Source organism: Photinus pyralis, unplaced genomic scaffold (genome assembly GCF_008802855.1).
Source record: "Photinus pyralis isolate 1611_PpyrPB1 unplaced genomic scaffold, Ppyr1.3 Ppyr1.4_LG4, whole genome shotgun sequence".
In the NCBI taxonomy this organism is placed as follows: domain Eukaryota; kingdom Metazoa; phylum Arthropoda; class Insecta; order Coleoptera; family Lampyridae; genus Photinus; species Photinus pyralis.
In genome coordinates this window covers 9,857,310-9,876,103 of record NW_022170511.1, presented here as the reverse complement: position 1 = coordinate 9,876,103, position 18,794 = coordinate 9,857,310, and the positions used below count along the sequence as shown (strand labels likewise).

Here is an 18,794-nt window from a genome sequence, read left to right as displayed (position 1 = left end):
AAATGTAAACAATCTCCACTATGATTCTGTTCTCTCAGATTTGGGCTTCTCCTACGCGAAACGAAAATTTTTACTTGGAATATCGATTTATGGTGAGAATTGAATTAAGCCAGGTACCTTAACATCTAAATCGGTTTTTGCTCTCTGTTTACAACAAATGGTAATTGCTAGGCGTTGAATGATGAACGCCGCAATTGCATTGCAATTATGCACACCGACTACTTCCGAAACAGATGTACGATGTACGGCAGCAGGTACCATTATTCTCGTGTAAAAATGGCGTAAACACATCGTTGATTCGAGTTCAAAGTCCTAGCGCCCTGCATGCCTTCATACTTAAACCGCCAGCCATAATTACCCATCGCATTCGTTGTCAATACATCGACAAGTTATCACCTATTATGCTTAAAGTTGAACTAGACCTAGATCTAATGATGTTATTGTGTGCAATAGTCCTAGCTGCCATAGTTTTACTTTTTGTACTGATTGACATTCAGTATTTTGTGCGAAGTATCTTCGTTTTGGTATGGGGAAGAATTTTCGAACCGAGGAAACGACCCGATGAACTTACTACAATTTTTGGTGAGTGACATTGCATAAATTGCCCGATTAATTCACTTGTACTGTTAGGTATGTGTACCACAAGCGATTTGGACATTATTTTTGCGCACATGAATAATGCGAGATACGTACGCGAATTAGATTTTGCACGTTTCCACTTTTACGATCGAACCGGTATCTACAAGGCAATTCTCGGCAAAAAGGGCAACGTCTTGCAATCGGCGTGCATTATAAGATATCGTCGTACAATTCCGTTATTTACAATGTACAGAATTACGACAAAGGTTTGTAAAGTGCGTCTTGCGCGTTGATGTCATCCAAATTTTACAGATGGTGTACTGGGACGATAAGTCCATATACTTAGAGCAACGATTTATAAGTCTGAGGGATAAGTTTATTAAGGCCGTGGTCTTCAGCAAGCAGGGTGTTGTAGGTGTCAACGCAGCGGAAATAGTTAACAAACTTTTGAACAAAGACGACGATTATCGTCCAGAGAAGAGTGAAGAACTGGAACACTTCATTAAATGTTTAGATGCATCTAGTATGCGGCTGCGGAAGAAAGATGACTGATTACATTGGTTGCTGATTATGCAAATGAACCTTCGACTGCGAAAACCATCGGTAGTAAACCGTAGCTTCTTAGTACTGTATTCATTTTATATAATGGCCAGTCACGGTATAACTGAATTTATTGGTTAATTGTTATTGGTTTATATATTAAACGAACTAGTAGCTCGAATTTCCTGATGCGCAGTCAGTTAGTTATGCATGCAATGAGTGCCCTAAGCCGTGTTTTGTACCACAATTTTTAATTAGGCAGATGAAAAGGCATTTTTGAGGCTATCATCACAAAAAATATGTTTATGAGCAAATTTTTGAATTCTTTTTTGATGATCGCCTAAAAAATTTTGTGTGCACCGCGGCCAAAAGTGATTTGTTAGGCCACATCTGAATTGCGACCTCGGTTAGCAGCTTCGGCCAAAAAAGATCACTTTTACGGCCTTGGTACACAAATAACTATTACATTCTTTGATTGTTCCACAAACATTTAATCCGCTTAATATTTTATATACTGCAATAGCAAATAATATAGTTAATGTAACAGACAAGACAGAAAAATAATGAAAAAGGGGCTAGACTGTGAGTAAATAAGGACATTACTATTTTTAATGAAATTCAGCATAAATGAAAGGCGTTTTTTAAACAATGATACATCTAAATTTATAATCAATCCGAATAATTTAAAAATTCCTACCTATTGAAGCATCCTTAAAATGATCTGGCACGACCCTATTCCGTTCCCTATGAAGGGCAACTCTATACTTGAAAGCTATTTTTTTATTGAAATTGAGCATATAAATACGTCTAAATTTATAATTAATCAGAATTATCCATCCCTGTTCCCCATAACTACCTATGTTTGAAAATAATTTGTTGTACTGAACTAAATCAACGTGTTTTCTCATTCATTTAAGGGACTAAAGTGTCACTTTTTCTCCCGCAGGGAAAAAAACGCGACGCGGGACAAAAAGTGACAGTACACACTGAATTGTCAAACACAATTTAATGGTTAATTGCTTACCTTTATATGCACATTCTTATTCTTGCACCATATTTTACACTTATACCATTGAGTAATTTCACTCAACGCTTATACCGTTTTCCATATATCTTGTTGAATTTGGGAGGCAGTAGGTTTCCTTATAGCTTGTTCTTCAGAGTTTTAAACGATCATTTCTACGTTGTAGTTTTGAACTAGAATCTTTAAATCAAAGTGAATTTTATCATTATACGGTCACAATTTGACATTACAAGGTACTATAATATTGATCCTACAATCAAATTTTTTCTTTCAAATTTGCACTAATCTCATAGGCTTGTTGCCCACAACTACGTTTCGGCCAACAATTTGCACCCTCGGGTTTAAAACACACATTTTAGTCCTTTGGTATATAATATACTATACCTAGAAATTGAGAATAAATGAAAGAATGATACGTGTAAATTTACAATCAATCCGACTATGTTAAAGAACAAGACAACCCAGGACCGCGTCATAAGCTCATGCACAATGCACTCTCGGAACCCAAGAAAAATACCCTATGAATACCTATATCCGGATATCTGCGAAGGGTTTTACGTCCCTAACAATAGCCCAACAACAAAGCACGGCCAGCACGATGGCCTACAGCTAGACAATACACCAGATTTGCCAACACTTCGAAAAGCCAGACCAAAAGAGAATTGATGAAACCATCGCTATGACTAGTGTGCCTTTCTTCGACTCTCTTGTGTCCTTTCACAATCTAAAACTTCACTTTAATCTCTTACCCGCTGCGTTCTGCGTTTTGTTCCTATAAGGGTCGTAACTCGTAAGTCCTTATGGGTTATAGGGGTTGCTTCTCTTCTCCGGATCTCCTCTGGACTATTTTGTGTTGAGGGTCGTGAAACCTTATAACCAACTTGTTTGGCTGTTCCTCTCCTACTGGGAAACTTCGTTGATTAATCACGCACGTCGTATTTTCTTCCTGCGGCGTGTTTCCGTGTCTTCTTACAGTGATGTGCAGAGGCGGTGTGACTTCTTGCAGCCTTTATTAGTTTTAAAATTTTCTTACCCGATTTTTAATGGTGGTCATTTTGTTGCTGTAAGGGTCGTAAATCCTGACAGTTTTAGGGTTGTTTCTTCCGCCGCTACTTTTTTTTTCTGCCGCTGGTGTTTGTTCTGGAGCTTCCTTAATCTCCGGTGGCCGATGGTGATGGCTCGAAGGACCACGAACAGAAACTCTCTTTCGTGGATGGGGAGAGCTTAATCGATATTGAAGTCGTTGACGATCACTGATGAGGGTTGAACAGCAGCCTCACTGTCCTGAAGAATGTATGACTTGGAATACCCTCGTGAATGCCAACGACGACGTGATTAAAAGACCGGTGAAGATGTAATAATTGTAATGCATTTTAAACAGTGCTCATTTATGTATCGAATATAGTACATATCTCGGTAAATATCAACTGTATAGGTACAAAATTTTTCTAATATGAAAGTTGTTTAATATTCTATTTCCCATAATAAATTCAGTTGTTTTTATTTCAGAAAACAAATGAGTAACGAAAAACAATTAAATTTTTTTTAATTTCATAGAGATTTTATTTCTCTTTTCGATGATGCAACTAATACAAGAAAATTTTTCCAAAAAACTTATTTTAATCACATCAATAACATTCATCTAGATATCTTACATCAAAATAAAACAAATGAACGTGTACGTTGCTTATTAAACATTGAAGACAAAATGAAATTAGCAATAAAATGGTAACAAACGTACACATTCATTTGTTTTATTTTCATGTAGGATATCTAGATTACCTAATGATATTGAAGGGAACTTTTTTGAATTAGGATACTAACATGTTACTCATCGAAAAAAGAAAAATCTCTATCAAATGAGCTTAATGAAAAGGTGCACATGCACGGCCATTTAAAAAAATTCAATCGTTTTTCGTTACTAATTTGTTTTCTGAAATAAAACAATTGAATGCTGCATTATTATGGGAAACAAAATAATTTTCATTTAGGAAAATTTTGTGTACATTCGATAATTACCGAGATACATACTATATTCCATACATATTGTGTATGGGTACCCTTTACTTCGTGTAATGGTAGCACGTTTGTCGATCACCTACTGCTTTATTGAAACGCAAAACCATTATTTCAAATTTATTTCAAGAACTCTTTTACCTTAACGGATTTACAATGTAACTACAGGAAATGAAATTAATTAGCAATTGAGAAATGAAATGAAATGCATTTTATACATGTATGATCAATTTTACAGTTCTAGTTTTGCTCCTTTTTGGAAAAGGTGTAAAGCGCTCAAATTCACGGTCTCGGCTAGATAATGGCGTAAGACAAAAATTGCTATAGATACAATATAAAATCATTGAATATAAAAAGCTCCTTCATTTAATTACTTCATTTTTCTTATCTTAAACTCTGCTATAATCACGCAAAGTTACTATAATGATGTAAAAATATTGATTCAAAGTTGTGTTATGAGCAGAGTTGGACTGGGTCAAGCATAGAGTGACCCAGTGACCCGGTGACCCAGTCAGTTTACTGACCCGGTGACCCAGTGACCCGGTGACCCAGTTGACCCAGCTTGACCCAGTTTGACCCGGTGACCCAGCTTGACCCGGTGACCCAGCTTGAGCCGGTGACCCAGTTTGACCCTGTAGCCCAGCTTGACCCGGTGACCCAGTGACCCATCTTGACCCAGCTTTACTCAGTGACCCGTCTTGACCCGGTGGCCCAGTAATTAAATTATTGTTAGGTATCATCCAAAACAATTTCAAGTAACTTTCAATTCTAAAAAAAACTTCCTCAATAATATTCGCCAACAAGCACGTAGCCCAATTTCATTCAAGAGAACTAATACCTAAAAAAATCAAATGCATTTGTTTATAGTTTGTAGTCAAGTAGTCAATGAAAGTATTTAGAGAAAAGATTTATTTGGATTAAGCTAACTAGTAGAAAAAAATTAAATGTGAATGAATACCTGTAAGCAAACTGATAAGCCCTGAATCAAAGAAATGAAGGAGGGAACTGTTTAGAAATAACATTATTCTAATACAATTCGGGACATGGAAAGTTTTTTACGGCAGTATTAAAGCAAACATCACAGAAATGGCAGTTGTCAAGCAATCGAGTATTATTTTCAACAAACCAGCATTTCATTTATTTCATAATCTGTACACTTGAACCGAGGGCACTGACTTAACTGCGTTATTCGATCAAACTAGGTTACTGGGTCGAATTGGGTCTCCGGGTGAAATTGGGTCGCTGGGTCAAACTGGGTCACTGGGTCAAGTTGGGTCACTGGGTCACTGGGTCTAACTGAAAAGAGTATGACGTGACCCAGCGACCCAGTGACCTAGTTTAGTTTAGTGACCCAGGTGACCCAGTGACCCAGTCCAACTCTGGTTATGAGTATGGACCAATTTTAGCAGGGATTACAAATTAATTATGTTAGGTTTTACTTACTAGAAATTAAAATTGTTGCGCTTTTTACGTAAACAGATATGATCGTTTGGATGGAGAGATCTACTTGAACCCTTCCTCCCCACTGTTCGCTTGTACTTTTTTTGAATTAAAGAAATTTCAAGCTAAATAGGAGATCTTGCTACAAATATTCGTAATACTCAAACTCAAGCATGAAATAATTTAAAGCCTATAAAGTGGCTACTCAATAACGGTTATGAATAAAGCGCATCTAAAATATTGAGATCGTTAAAGGTAAATGTTGAAAAAGCGCTGGGATAACTCAGTTTTAGATACAAGTGAGCCATTTTTTATGTTATCCCTTATCGCTACGGGCGCAATGTATATGTTACCTATACCATTACCTTTAAACGTTAATTTGAACGGAAAAAAAGGAAGTTTATATCCATTTTAATCGCAAATTAAGTTATCTGTACACAGTACAACTAGAAAAGAAAGTGGAGTTTTTCAACTCGAGTTCAAAGTCTGACACATGAGCGAGTGTGTCAATCGTACGAAAGTTGAACAACACTTTCTTCTCAAGTTTTACACATAATTTTTTCTGAAACTACAATCAAAATTGAAAAATTATCGTATATGCAATAATGAAGTTTGAGGTTTGACACCAGTGGCGCAATCAGAAATTTGCTTTGGGAGGTGCTAGAATTACGAGTTGTCTTAGTACCTACAGAAGAAGTAGTACAAAACTCACCCTTTTATTTTGGCTTAGGTAATACAAGCGATTTTTGTTAATTAAATACCATTTTATTTTGTCGTTTTATTGTGAACTTACTTGAAAAACCTTGCAATTTTAGGCGATTTAAGAAACCCGCAAATTTTGCGATTTTGGGCGATTTCCAGGGGATATTATTTTAAGCGATACGTATGAAGTAAACGTTGGCAACCCTGACGCTAAGACAACCGGAACATCGAATTCATTTCATTTGTCCACTTCTTGTCTATGTGTAAGCACTTATTCTCTTTAGAATTTTGGAGGGTGCTTTAGCCCCAAAGCACCCCCCTTGGTTGCGCCACTGTTTGACACACAGCAATCTAGATACGGGTATGTTTCAATTTTAAATGTCATGAGTAAGATTAACACAACAATTTTTTTTTTTTACTTTCCTCACTTAGCACAGACAACATATACTATGTTGTCTGTGCTTATAGAGAGGGTAATCACATTTTCTTTACCGTTTTTAGAAACGAAAGTTTCAGAAAAACTACACCTACATTACGTTATGTAGGTGTCGTTTCCCTTTTAAGAATGGGCCACAAATTTTATTTGAAGTGAGTAAAGCTAATCAAAGGGACAGGGACAACAACTAAATTGCGCCCTTTTAGGGCTGAAACTCAAAAAGTAAAATTCCTTGTAGGCAATTAGCTCGTAATGCATGCGAAATAGATAAAGGTAACCAGCAATAAGGACTATGTAAAAATAAACCAGGCGGATTACATCTAATTTGCTCTTCTAGAAATGAGAAATATGCAATCTAAAGTTAAAGTTTTTCTATGCAGAAAATTATTTCAAAGAAGTAAAGCAAAATGAGAGCTGAATCCAGGTGGATCAGATTCATATCAGATCAAATTAGATCCAGTTTGGTGGATCCGATATCGAGAACCTCTGTATAGTCCGTACTTCTCTGATACAATTCGCGAGTTGAAAGGGCTCAATTTTTCACTTAAACAAGATTTATCGTCGACTATATATGGAAGCAGATAATATGGAGATGCAGGCGGTACGCTAAATCACTTAAACCCTCTGAAAATTGATTGAAAATAAAAAATTGTTGAGGTCCCTATAAACTTAATTACTCATATTAAACATATAGGGATTATTACGAGGATTATTAGCATTTTTCCAATGTCCAAACTAATTTACATGTTAAAATCGGCTTCTTGTCACTTTTGTATTTCTAATTTTTCTAGACAACAAAAACTAACTGTTGAATCAGTAAATTTATACCAGGGATTAAAAGACATAAGGTGATACGTTTATAATAGACATTCAAAACGAAATAAACATCCGGTGCGAGAAAACACAATAGAATCCAATTTGAACACAAACTTGCTGAAAGTTTAATGCTCGCCACATCCTCATCAGGGACGTAACTAGGTACCCGCAGCTACAGCGACTGCGGGGGGGCCCCAGAGTGCTGGGGCCCCCAACTAATCTCCTTATTTGAGTATTCTCAACTTCTGCTAGATGCGACAGGGAAAATATATTGTGTTTCGTTTAAGTAGGTACATAATTATTAGGATTGACGGAAAAAGTAATAGCCTATAAATTTAAGTAAATTGACCTTTACAAACAGTGATGTCTACTTCCAGTTATAATCGAGAGATATGCACCCCTGGTAAGATGAACTTTATTTATATTTATAGTAATTAGTAAATATTGGTTCAACTGTTAGGCACTGCCTTTTTGTTTAGGGACTTGGGGAGAGGGCCAATAAAAATTTTTGCGGGGGGGCCTCAAAATTATAGTTACGTCGCTGATCCTCATCCTCCCTAGTTAATTAGTAGTCGCATTTTACGACACGCAGTGTCTGTGGTGTCTTTCTGTCTTTCACCTGTCCCACAACACGCGACATATATTGCATGATCAGAAAACAGTAAAATGAAACAAGTTTAAACGTTAATTTAAAGGGGACTCTTCCCCAAAAATAATTACAAAAGTCCTTGCAATAATGCACTAAAACAGATACCTTCTCTATTCTCAAAATCTATCCAATTGGAACTAAAATGTTCGCTTAGGAGATCCTAAACATTTGCATTTCTTCTATAAATTTTTGAAGTGAAATTTCTTTAGACCCGGTAGTAGGCCAGGTAGGGTAAGTCGAATGCTATACGGTCACGAAAATAGTGAAACGCTACGATGGAATGAGTGGAGACTGGAGAGAGCACGGGTCCACTCCCCATACCCGCAATTATTGATCTACAGTAATTTGTATGAGATTCGTTTATATTTCAAACTATATAGGGAAGTTTCACTTGCACTTCTGTCGTGTGTAATTCTTACGCACAGTTTTAAGCGCATTTTCCAACGAAGTCACTTTCTCTGTCCGTCCGACCGAGGTCTTAACTACTCCTACAGTTTTCAAGATATTTAATTCGTTCTTTTTGCATTCGGTAAGTGTATAACTCTGGTACCTGAGCCAAGAAAATATTAACGATTAAACTGCGCAATGTCGACTTTCTATATTTTGTTGGAATTTTAACCACAGGTACTTCTAGTAAAGAAAAACAGCGCACATAGTTATGACCTTTTGGGAAGTACTGATCAATACATGGAAAATGCACGAAAGTGGCTCGCCTTAGGGCGAAAACTTTTTTACTTGTTTTCTTTTGCAACCAACACAAAGAGGAACAGATTTATCGAGATTTTATATAATGAAATTCATAAATGTAGGTAACGTGTAAACATAATTGTCTGCCAAATTTCTGCATGTAAACTTCTACAAATACACATAAATATGACATTCAAACAAAAAAACTAAACAATCAAAATTTAATACAAGCAATTCCAAGCTTTAGTCTTGATGTAGAATTGCAATGTATATAATTGTAAAATTGACTTTCACTATGCAAAAACTAGCGACAAATCGATTTTGAAGGATTGTACTAATAATAATAGACGTATATGATAAAGAATTCCCTGAAAATGTTTCTTGTCCGGTCAACAATTATCATCACTTCGCAAACAACCAATTTAGCTTTTATTTTCTTTTAAATCGAAAGTGAAAGTGATGCTCAAATCTTTCATAAGCTTTTTGAGCCATTCATTTACTTAAAAAAGTTATTTTGGTCCCCTCTGCGCCCATTTTTTTACACACTTATATGCTACACCCTGTACCAGTGTACATCATACCTAATGTTTACGCAGAGTTGCACTGCGTAAACATTCCTAATTTCCTCGTATTCATGTATTTATCGAAAATATGCGAAAAATTAACCACTGAAAATATCGGCCTACTATATCTATACCTGGCATTGAACTAAAAACAATTACCTCATTATGATTTGCTCTATTATAATGCTATCATTATGCATGCAAATATAGCGTTTAATTATCGCTCGTTAGAAGAAAGTGCGACGCTTAATTTCTTTTTTAATGAGCATAGAATAATTACGCAAGGTGACCGTTAGAACAATTCACGGTGAGTTCATCTGTAGTGAAAATGATTCCCATCGCTTTTCTATGGCGGCTGCATTTGGAGTCTTTCCAATAGGCGAAAGTATTTTTGGGTAAACGTGAAAGTCTCTTTGAATAAATTATATAGCATAGATAATTAGATGGTGTGGCCCATTTCGGTAATTTGAAGTAAAATTGAAATCTGGTTTAATTCCACTTTCACCAAAATCTTTTATTTGCCCATTTCGATTCGATCCTATGTAATGTCATTTCCCTAATTAACAATTGTTAAAAATTTTTAGCCTTAGAAGCTTATAATTCGAGTTAAACTTCATTCTGTCTTAAACATGCGAAGATTGGCGTCTTAATTTTGTTGTTGTTTGACTCAAAAACATTTGTTTGCTGACAATCTGGTAAAAAGGTTTTGTTTACTGCAAAAATTTCTGTTTCGTTCCATTTTTATGTACAGGGATGTGTTTGCTTTGAGTGGAGAATCAACTGCTCAATGGAAAAAAGCAACTTTTCAATTCAAGATTGCATTTACACGACATTTTTGACTTGAGTGTAGGAGCACCCTGCATCTACATCACTTTTACATGAAATGTTAAAATGTGTACTATGTCTCCAGTGCGTCTAGAAAATCGTAGTAATACAATTTGTTAACAAATAAATCGAAATTGGTACTGCGTTGTACGAGAAATTGCCTTGAAATTTTTGTGGTTTCTATCCAGATACTGTGTAGGTGTATGGGTGCATAGTACCTAATGTGACCTTCTATTTAATTGATCTGTATAAGTTTGGTTTGGTCATTAATCTATTAATACCTATAACAAAGCAAATCCTATAAGTTTCATTAGTGAATTGAAACCCCTATACTGACCCACGGGGGTAACACGAATTGCACCACCAGGGGCAAACAATTACCAATTTAAAACGCGTCTATTTGCAGAAATACCTTCTTTATCGGTCGCTTTAGATGCACATTCGCCGAATTCATTTTTATATGCAGTTCATGTAACGAATTAAAGACTAATTGTCTTTCTCTGGTGCAATTCGAGTATAAAGATGATTTTGTGGTGCAATTATTTATGTGGACCATACCCACACCGAGACCCACACGCATAAAAGCAAATCCTTAAAATAATTTTTAGTACTTGGTTTAATCAAATGATTGTTTTCTATATAAGCAAAGATTCAAAATTATAATTTCAATTCAAACAGACATTAATAATTCAAAGTAAATGATTAATTATTATAAAATTCTATGCATTTTTAAAAAAAGAAACATATTCTACAGCTAAATACATCGAATTCTTAAAATATTGAAGAAAACTCTTGGTTCAAGATTGGGTATGCATTGTTAATAGAGTTTACATGATTTCACCCAAGATTAAATATTCTCATTATCGAAATTGTGATGTTCCAATTAACACTGTGTATATTTTAATTTCAATTTTTAGTTTTCTTGAAAGAAAATAAAGATTTACTTGAAGCAAAATTTACGTTTTCTATCCACCCTACAAATTTTCTTGATACAACACAACTTTTTCCTTTAGCCAAGTAGGTATGATGTATATTCCCTTTAAGTATTATTTGTTTGATATCCGAATCATATCATTTGCTTGGTAGGTAGATACCTCGGTAGATACATTCAGTTTCTACACTCGAGACTTAAGCAACAGAAATATTTCAAAGGCACTATTCTACATAAATAAATAGAATTGTAGTAACGTTTTATTGATTATTTTTTCTTTGGCGATCGATTTCGGTTAAAAAACCATCCTCGGGCCAAGCTATAAATATATCAGGTATAATATGAACATTGTTAACATAGACAGGTGCTTACCGTCTGGTAGTTTAACACGCTGCATCTACTAAAATGCGCATGGGGTTGAACGTTATCGAGCTTGGCAAGGAATTATATTCTTGGTTTAAATATACTATTATCAAGTAAAACAAATCGTTTTCCTCAACGAAGAGTCTTATATATTGGCACAAAAGTAAAATGTTTTCATATAAAAATAAATAAAGTTGTATTTAAGCTTTTCATTTTTACTTTAAAATATAACTTCTTCGTGTGAAGTTTATTATTAGATTCACTACAAACAAACCTTTGCTAGTTTTAAAAAGTAATCTTGTATCAAAATTGCAATATGCTTTGGAAAAGTAGATATGCTTGAATACAGTGAAATGTTTGAATATAATTTTGGTTTGTTTTAAAGATTTGGATTTCATTAATGCAATCACATCCTATATATTTAAGAAAAATTGCATTTGGATCAAACAAGTATTAAAACAGTATAATTTTTCGCTTTAAAGGTACCTTTACACTATCATACTTCTCATGTGATTTGTCATATGATAAGTAACAAGCATTTAGATTTGTGTTTACACTATACTATTTTTGGTATTATGGCTGTCATAAGACAAATCGTAAGGAAATAATATGGAAATAATACGTAAATCGTGGAATAGGATATTTCTATTTCTGCATGACAAATGACATGACTTATTTTAAATATCCAAGTGATCCCGCCCTTTTATGGTTACTTTTCGCATTTTGCTGTTGTACTTATCTGAAAAAGCTGAATACTTGAGTAAACCAGTAAACTTTTGATTATATCATTGATTGTAGGTGTGTATAATCAATGATTATAGGAATATTAGTTACTAATGAAAGAATAAATTACATAAACAATAAATCGAGCAATAAATATTTACGAGTACCTATATTGGTATTTGGTTGTCTGGTTGTAGTGGTGTTTTCAGACACACATTGTCAAATAGTGTCTTGATTGGTAATTAACCCTTCAAATGTTTGGGGTAACCTTTCAAATAAGGGTACACTCATCCTTAATGTCGACCAAGGGGACGACTCTGTTTGCTTTGTTAATGAAACGCATAACGGAGAAATTATTTTTAAAATAATTGTTAAACTTTTTTCGTTAAAAATGTACTATGATTTTTGAAGCACTTTAAAAGTTCACCTATTTGTGCTTTACAGGTGATTTTTTTGAGTTCTAAGTTAGCCTGAAGGTACTTTTTTTGTTGAATACTTATTGTGATAATTAGCGATTTATTTTAATACAGAAGTTAACCGCACAAAATTGCTTATTTGCCAATTTATTTAAAATTTTGCGGGATCTCGCAAATACCGGGTTCCCGCGGGATTAACATCTAACGATCCCGCAAATACCGGGATTTAGATTTTGCTGCGGGATTGCATTCCCTAGCTGTAACTTTTGAACTAGTAGCCCAATCTTGGAACTGTTTGAAATTATGGATTCTACAGGCCACATTCTAGATGAAAATTTTTTCCGGGTCGATCTGAGACAATTTTCTTTTCGGGCCTCAAAAAAAGGCAGTATATAACCTTTTTTTTACCAAAAATCGACTACACCAAAATTTCTCGGTAAAACACTTTTTCTTATTAATTTTGGTGCGTAGAATCCAAAACAATTCGTACTTTTTCGATCAGACTTCTCAATCAAAAGTTATAGACTAGAAACCAATTTCGAAAGAAAATTCAAAGGGATGTAACTTTTGAACTAGTAGCCCAATCTTGGAACTGTTTGAAATTATGGATTCTACAGGCCACATTCTATAAGAAACATTTTTTTCCGGGTCGATCTGAGACAATTTTTTTTGAGGGCCTCAAAAAAAGGCAGTGTACAACCTTCCTTTTTTACCAAAAATCGACTGCACCAACATTTCTCGGGAAAACACTTTTTCTTATTAATTTTGGTGCGTAGAATCCAAAACAATTCGTACTTTTTCGATCAGACTTCTCATTCAAAAGTTATAGACTAGAAACCAATTTCGAAAAAAAATTCAAAGGGCTGTAACTTTTGAACTAGTAGCCCAATCCTGGAACTGTTTGAAATTATGGATTCTACAGGCCACATTCTATAAGAAAATTTTTTTTCCGGGTCGATCTGAGACAATTTTTTCTTCGGGGCTCAAAAAAAGGCAGTGTATAACCTTCCCTTTTTACCAAAAATCGACTACACCAAAATTTCTCGGGAAAACACTTTTTCTTATTAATTTTGGTGCGTAGAATCCAAAACAATTCGTACTTTTTCAATCAGACTTCTCAATAAAAAGTTATAGACTAGAAACCAATTTCGAAAGAAAATTCAAAGGGCTGTAACTTTTGAACTAGTAGCCCAATCTTGGGACTGTTTGAAATTATGGATTCTACAGGCCACATTCTATAAGAAAATTTTTTTCCGGGTCGATCTGAGACAATTTTTTTTTCGGGGCTCAAAAAAGGGCAGTGTATAACCTTCCTTTTTTACCAAAAATCGACTGCACCAAAATTTCTCGGGAAAACACTTTTTCTTATTAATTTTGGTGCGTAGAATCCAAAACAATTCGTACTTTTTCGAACAGACTTCTCAATCAAAAGTTATAGACTAGAAACCAATTTCGAAAGAAAATTCTAAGGGCTGTAACTTTTGAACTAGTAGCCCAATCTTGGAACTGTTTGAAATTATGGATTCTACAGGCCACATTCTATAAGAAAATTTTTTTTCCGGGTCGATGTGAGACAATTTTTTTTTCGGGGCTCAAAAAAAGGCAGTGTATAACCTTCCTTTTTTACCAAAAATCGACTGCACCAAAATTTCTCGGGAAAACACTTTTCTTATTAATTTTGGTGCGTAGAATCCAAAACAATTCGTACTTTTTCGATCAGACTTCTCAATCAAAAGTTATAGACTAGAAACCAATTTCGAAAGAAAATTAAAAGGGCTGTAACTTTTGAACTAGTAGCCCAATCTTGGAACTGTTTGAAATTATGGATTCTACAGGCCACATTCTATAAGAAAATTTTTTTTCCGGGTCGATCTGAAACAATTTTTTTTCGGGGTTCAAAAAAAGGCAGTGTATAACCTTTCTTTTTTACAAAAATCGACTGCACCAAAATTTCTCGGGAAAACACTTTTTCTTATTAATTTTGGTGCGTAGAATCCAAAACAATTCGTACTTTTTCGATCAGACTTCTCAATCAAAAGTTATAGACTAGAAACCAATTTCGAAAGAAAATTCAAAGGGCTGTAACTTTTGAACTAGTAGCCCAATCTTGGAACTTGGAACATTTTAATTTAGAGAAGTTATATAGGTTTCGTAACTTCTTGTATTAAAGTCATATGAAAAACCTGTCAAGTGTAAAGTAATACGAAAAATATGTTGGTAGTAAATATCATATATCATATAAAAAATCATATGAGATATATTATAGTGTAAAGGTACCTTTAGAACGGCATAAATTGCATTTATAGTTTCAGGAATGATGGCACAGAAATTCGAAAGCTGTAATGTAAGTTAATATACCGTTCGCCAGTAGCCAGATATCTTAGAGTCAACAATAGCCTATAATTAACTCAAATTAGTATAACATTTGCATTTAATCTAGTAAGTTAAGTATTGTTTACCGTGTTCTAGCTGATATACTTTCCCGTAGCACAGTATCTTGCTTTGTAATTATTGGTTTAACGGCATGTAGCAATTTCTCAAATACAGACACACTCATTCTGGTATAGTTTTGAAAACTAACGGGATCTTCACACTTTAACTCGTTAAAAATCATACTAGACATGCCGTACCCTTCATCTCTTCGTTGTAACCATCTTCTTGACCATAACCACCGTGCTTTTTGATTGCGCCTATTTTTCAGTTGCAAATATTATGGATAAAACACTAATTCGACATTTTATAAGATTTTCCATCTCCATATCCTTTTTTTATGTGGGTAGGTAATGAAATTGTATTTGGATTAAGGTTATGTACAACGGGCTGTAGTCACATGTAAATATTATGGAAATATTAACAAATGTAAAACAAAATTCTAGAAGTCATATAGGTATTATGTGATTTTTGTTTGAAAAAAAATTTTTATCTGTGCACGTACCTAATTCGTAAGCCATTTTGTTTCAGAATCCTTTCGTCACTTACACGCATTTTTTTTGCTGATGAAATTTGATACTACTAATTCACTAATTGAACCGCCTACATTTCTGGAAAATTGACCAAGTTTAACCAAATTTATATCAAAATTTAATACTAGATCTGAGTAGAAAAAGGGGAAAACAGAATTCAAATAAATTTGTACACAAGGCAACGATCGTCGTGTCGCGTGAGCAAATATGCGAGATGACGGTGAGGGTAAATTGGATTTTCTTCAACACATATTCAATGCGGCATTATTAAGCGACAAAGCAAAGCGATGTAAACTGTTTAGGGGAGTCAATGGTGTCTGTCTGTCTGTGAACCTGATAACTGGCAAACGGCCCGATTCGGTTCAAACTTTGCACAATTAACCTATATACCGCATGTAACAAGCCCATTGAAAATTGGTCAAATCCAATGACCCCGTAGGGTCACACCGAGGTGCTCTGTCGCTTTTTTAGATCCATTTTAGGGGTTGGTTAGCTAAGTTACTCTCTTATTTTTTCGTAGATGTATTCAACATCTCAAAGTGCATCAAACCATTGAATAAAAACACAATTGCAATGGCCTTTATTTTTCCAGTCAACTGAAATACGAGTATTCGTTGATATGTAATTTGTTAACAACCCTGTCGATTCAAGAAAAAACAAATTATTCAGTAATACATGACAATAATGATGCCATGTCCACTTCCGTCAACAGCCTGTAAGTTCCTGAGCTGCATATTAAACAACTACGTAATGGTGTTGATTCATCTTTTAAATATCTCATTAACATTTACATGTATATGTTTTCAATTATAAATGATGTAAACCAGAAATACGAAGATGATTAATGATAGATAAAAATAATATTAAACGGCGTCATTGTTTATTTTTAAACTATCAAATTCGAACAATGCCTTAATCGAAATGCTTGTTGAATTTCGCAGTCACGTTTGGAAGCCGTTGACATAGAAATGTTTGTAATGAAGGCATGAACTGTCTAAATGGGAATCGTGTTGAAACGTTGATTGGGTTTGTTCAGCTGATGCAGTCTCATTGTTATTTCGCCTTTCCTATTATACAAGCATTCAGTGAGATTTAGAAAGTGGCAAGCATCGACTGCTAACAATAAATTAGACTGCTACTTATGCATCTGCAAAAGCCAACGATAAGGGCTTAGCACTCGAAATTTTCATTGAGTTATTTATTGAAAAATTTAAATAAACTATTTATTTTTCCCTTCAAACTGTTACCATCTCGGGACTTTTTAAGTTTTTACAAGTATGGAATTGACAATCGTTCAAGTTTTAGATACAAAAATATACTTGGTGTTTATTTATTTATTATCCCTCTTTTATTCTGGGTCCTCAACAGGCTTGCACTCAATTTTGTCAGTAATTCCTTGTGAACTTAGAACCATTTGTGAACATTTTTTCTTGGAACATAACAGTGCCGAAACTGTAAAGTTACAACAGCACTTACTTGCATAGGATGTGTTTTGTTCCCTGGGGTTGGGACGCATGCAACCTATATAACAGTACTGTAGTGGTATATGGCTCAAAGTTCGCTGGGAATTACTGTTAGAAATTAAACAATTTTAGTATCTCCAAGTTAACATTGATTTTCATTGTTCTGTCCATAACCATAATTTATACCTTTCAAGGTTTTACTTACATTACATTAAAACACAATTAGCGTTAGTGGCTATTTTCGCACACAGATGTTAGCATAAATCATCTGAAATTATTGAAAAATTATATCTTTGAAAGTACATAAGTCCATGTTCATTACTTTTTATATAATTTTCGACTTTTGCAGACAGAAATATTACAAAAAAATATCGAATATGACGGTTGAATTGGGAACACAAAACATCTTAAACAGTCAATTTTTTACCCATTTCATGTATATTTATATCAAATAAGTGAATAGATACCCTAAAAATTATGAAGCCCCCAGGTTAGAGATGGAAACACCACCTAAACTTCTTTGTCACAGGAAAAATGTCACTGTCAATTTTATCCGTATTGAAATGACTTTTCGACTACACTTCCCAAATTATTAGACGTTAGAGTTAGAGTATTATCGTCATTACCCGCATTTTTGAACCTTTTTGTGTTTACGATAGATCTAATTCCTTGCGGATTAGAAGCTTTAAAATGAATAATGCAGATAAATTATGATCCACAACTATGGGCCAATTTTAATGCAAAAACAATTATTTTTTCTGTGACGGGAAAATCTCTGTTGATAGCGAGGTTGATAGGTAATAAAATGTCACTTTTTATGAAATTACTTTTTTCCCGGATATACTCGCATATACATAAGTAAAGATAGATATTCAATTTTTGTGAGGCTACTTTCACTGCTTCTACTAACTCAGGTGAAATCAGAGAAAATTTCAGAATCAGACATTTTTAACTTTATATCATTCAATATAACTACTAAACAACCATTAAATTCGAAATGTTTAAATAAAATGACAAAACTGAATTGACAGATATTTGAGTAAAGGTTTCCTTAGCAACGCAGTTCGTATATTGTCGCGAGAAGTACAACAACCTATCTGCAGTTTAAAACTTCAAATTTCTATAAATCGATACGACTTCAATGTATCGTTTTCCCCGTCACAGAAAAAAATAGTGTATTATACACGGGAAAAATGTTAGATTTTAGCTCTCGGTTTTTTGTCTCCCTCCGCTTTGCGTCCCTTGTATAATAAATAACTTTTTTCGTTGAGAAACCTTGTATACGAAATTGAAATCGGCAAAATTTAGTCGAGTTATTGAGATTTGAAATATTAGAATCGTAGGGTGAAGAGCCAAAAGGTTTTTGATGGATAATCGGAACAACAAATTCGTGAAATGGGATGTCCAAAAGAATTTCGGTGGAAATACTCGTGTGTCACGGATGAAGTTTACAAAATTCATAACATTTTTTGTTGAAATATGCCATTCTAATTTAGTGTCAGTAATAAAATCTAAAAACAGAAAGGGGTTTAATCTTTTTAGGCGCAAGTTGATTTAAATATGACAGCAGATAAAGTTGCAGTATTCAATTATTTGGAGGTGAATTTATTAATAAGTCATGATGACGATATTGGTAATTGGCCCACGGAGTGTTATGG

At 34.4% G+C, this 18,794-nt stretch overlaps 1 protein-coding gene across 1 annotated transcript; it reads left to right on the top strand.

Moving 5' to 3' along the window:
* Positions 1-218: 218 nt before the first annotated feature.
* Positions 219-1,300, top strand: LOC116169701 (protein THEM6-like). The gene is made up of 3 exons (XM_031485853.1): positions 219-582; positions 631-845; positions 892-1,300. Exons 1-3 carry the CDS (start codon positions 234-236, stop codon positions 1,129-1,131), a joined length of 804 nt encoding a protein of 267 aa, XP_031341713.1. The 5' UTR covers positions 219-233; the 3' UTR covers positions 1,132-1,300.
* Positions 1,301-18,794: the final 17,494 nt, after the last annotated feature.

Excerpts from the sequence above, each read along its gene's own strand:
- LOC116169701 (XM_031485853.1), top strand. The coding sequence starts at position 234 with ATGTACGATGTACGGCAGCAGGTACCATTATTCTCGTGTAAAAATGGC. Across the intron at positions 583-630 it reads TGAACTTACTACAATTTTTG|GTATGTGTACCACAAGCGAT; the intron begins GTGAGTGACATT and ends TTGTACTGTTAG. Across the intron at positions 846-891 it reads TGTACAGAATTACGACAAAG|ATGGTGTACTGGGACGATAA; the intron begins GTTTGTAAAGTG and ends CAAATTTTACAG.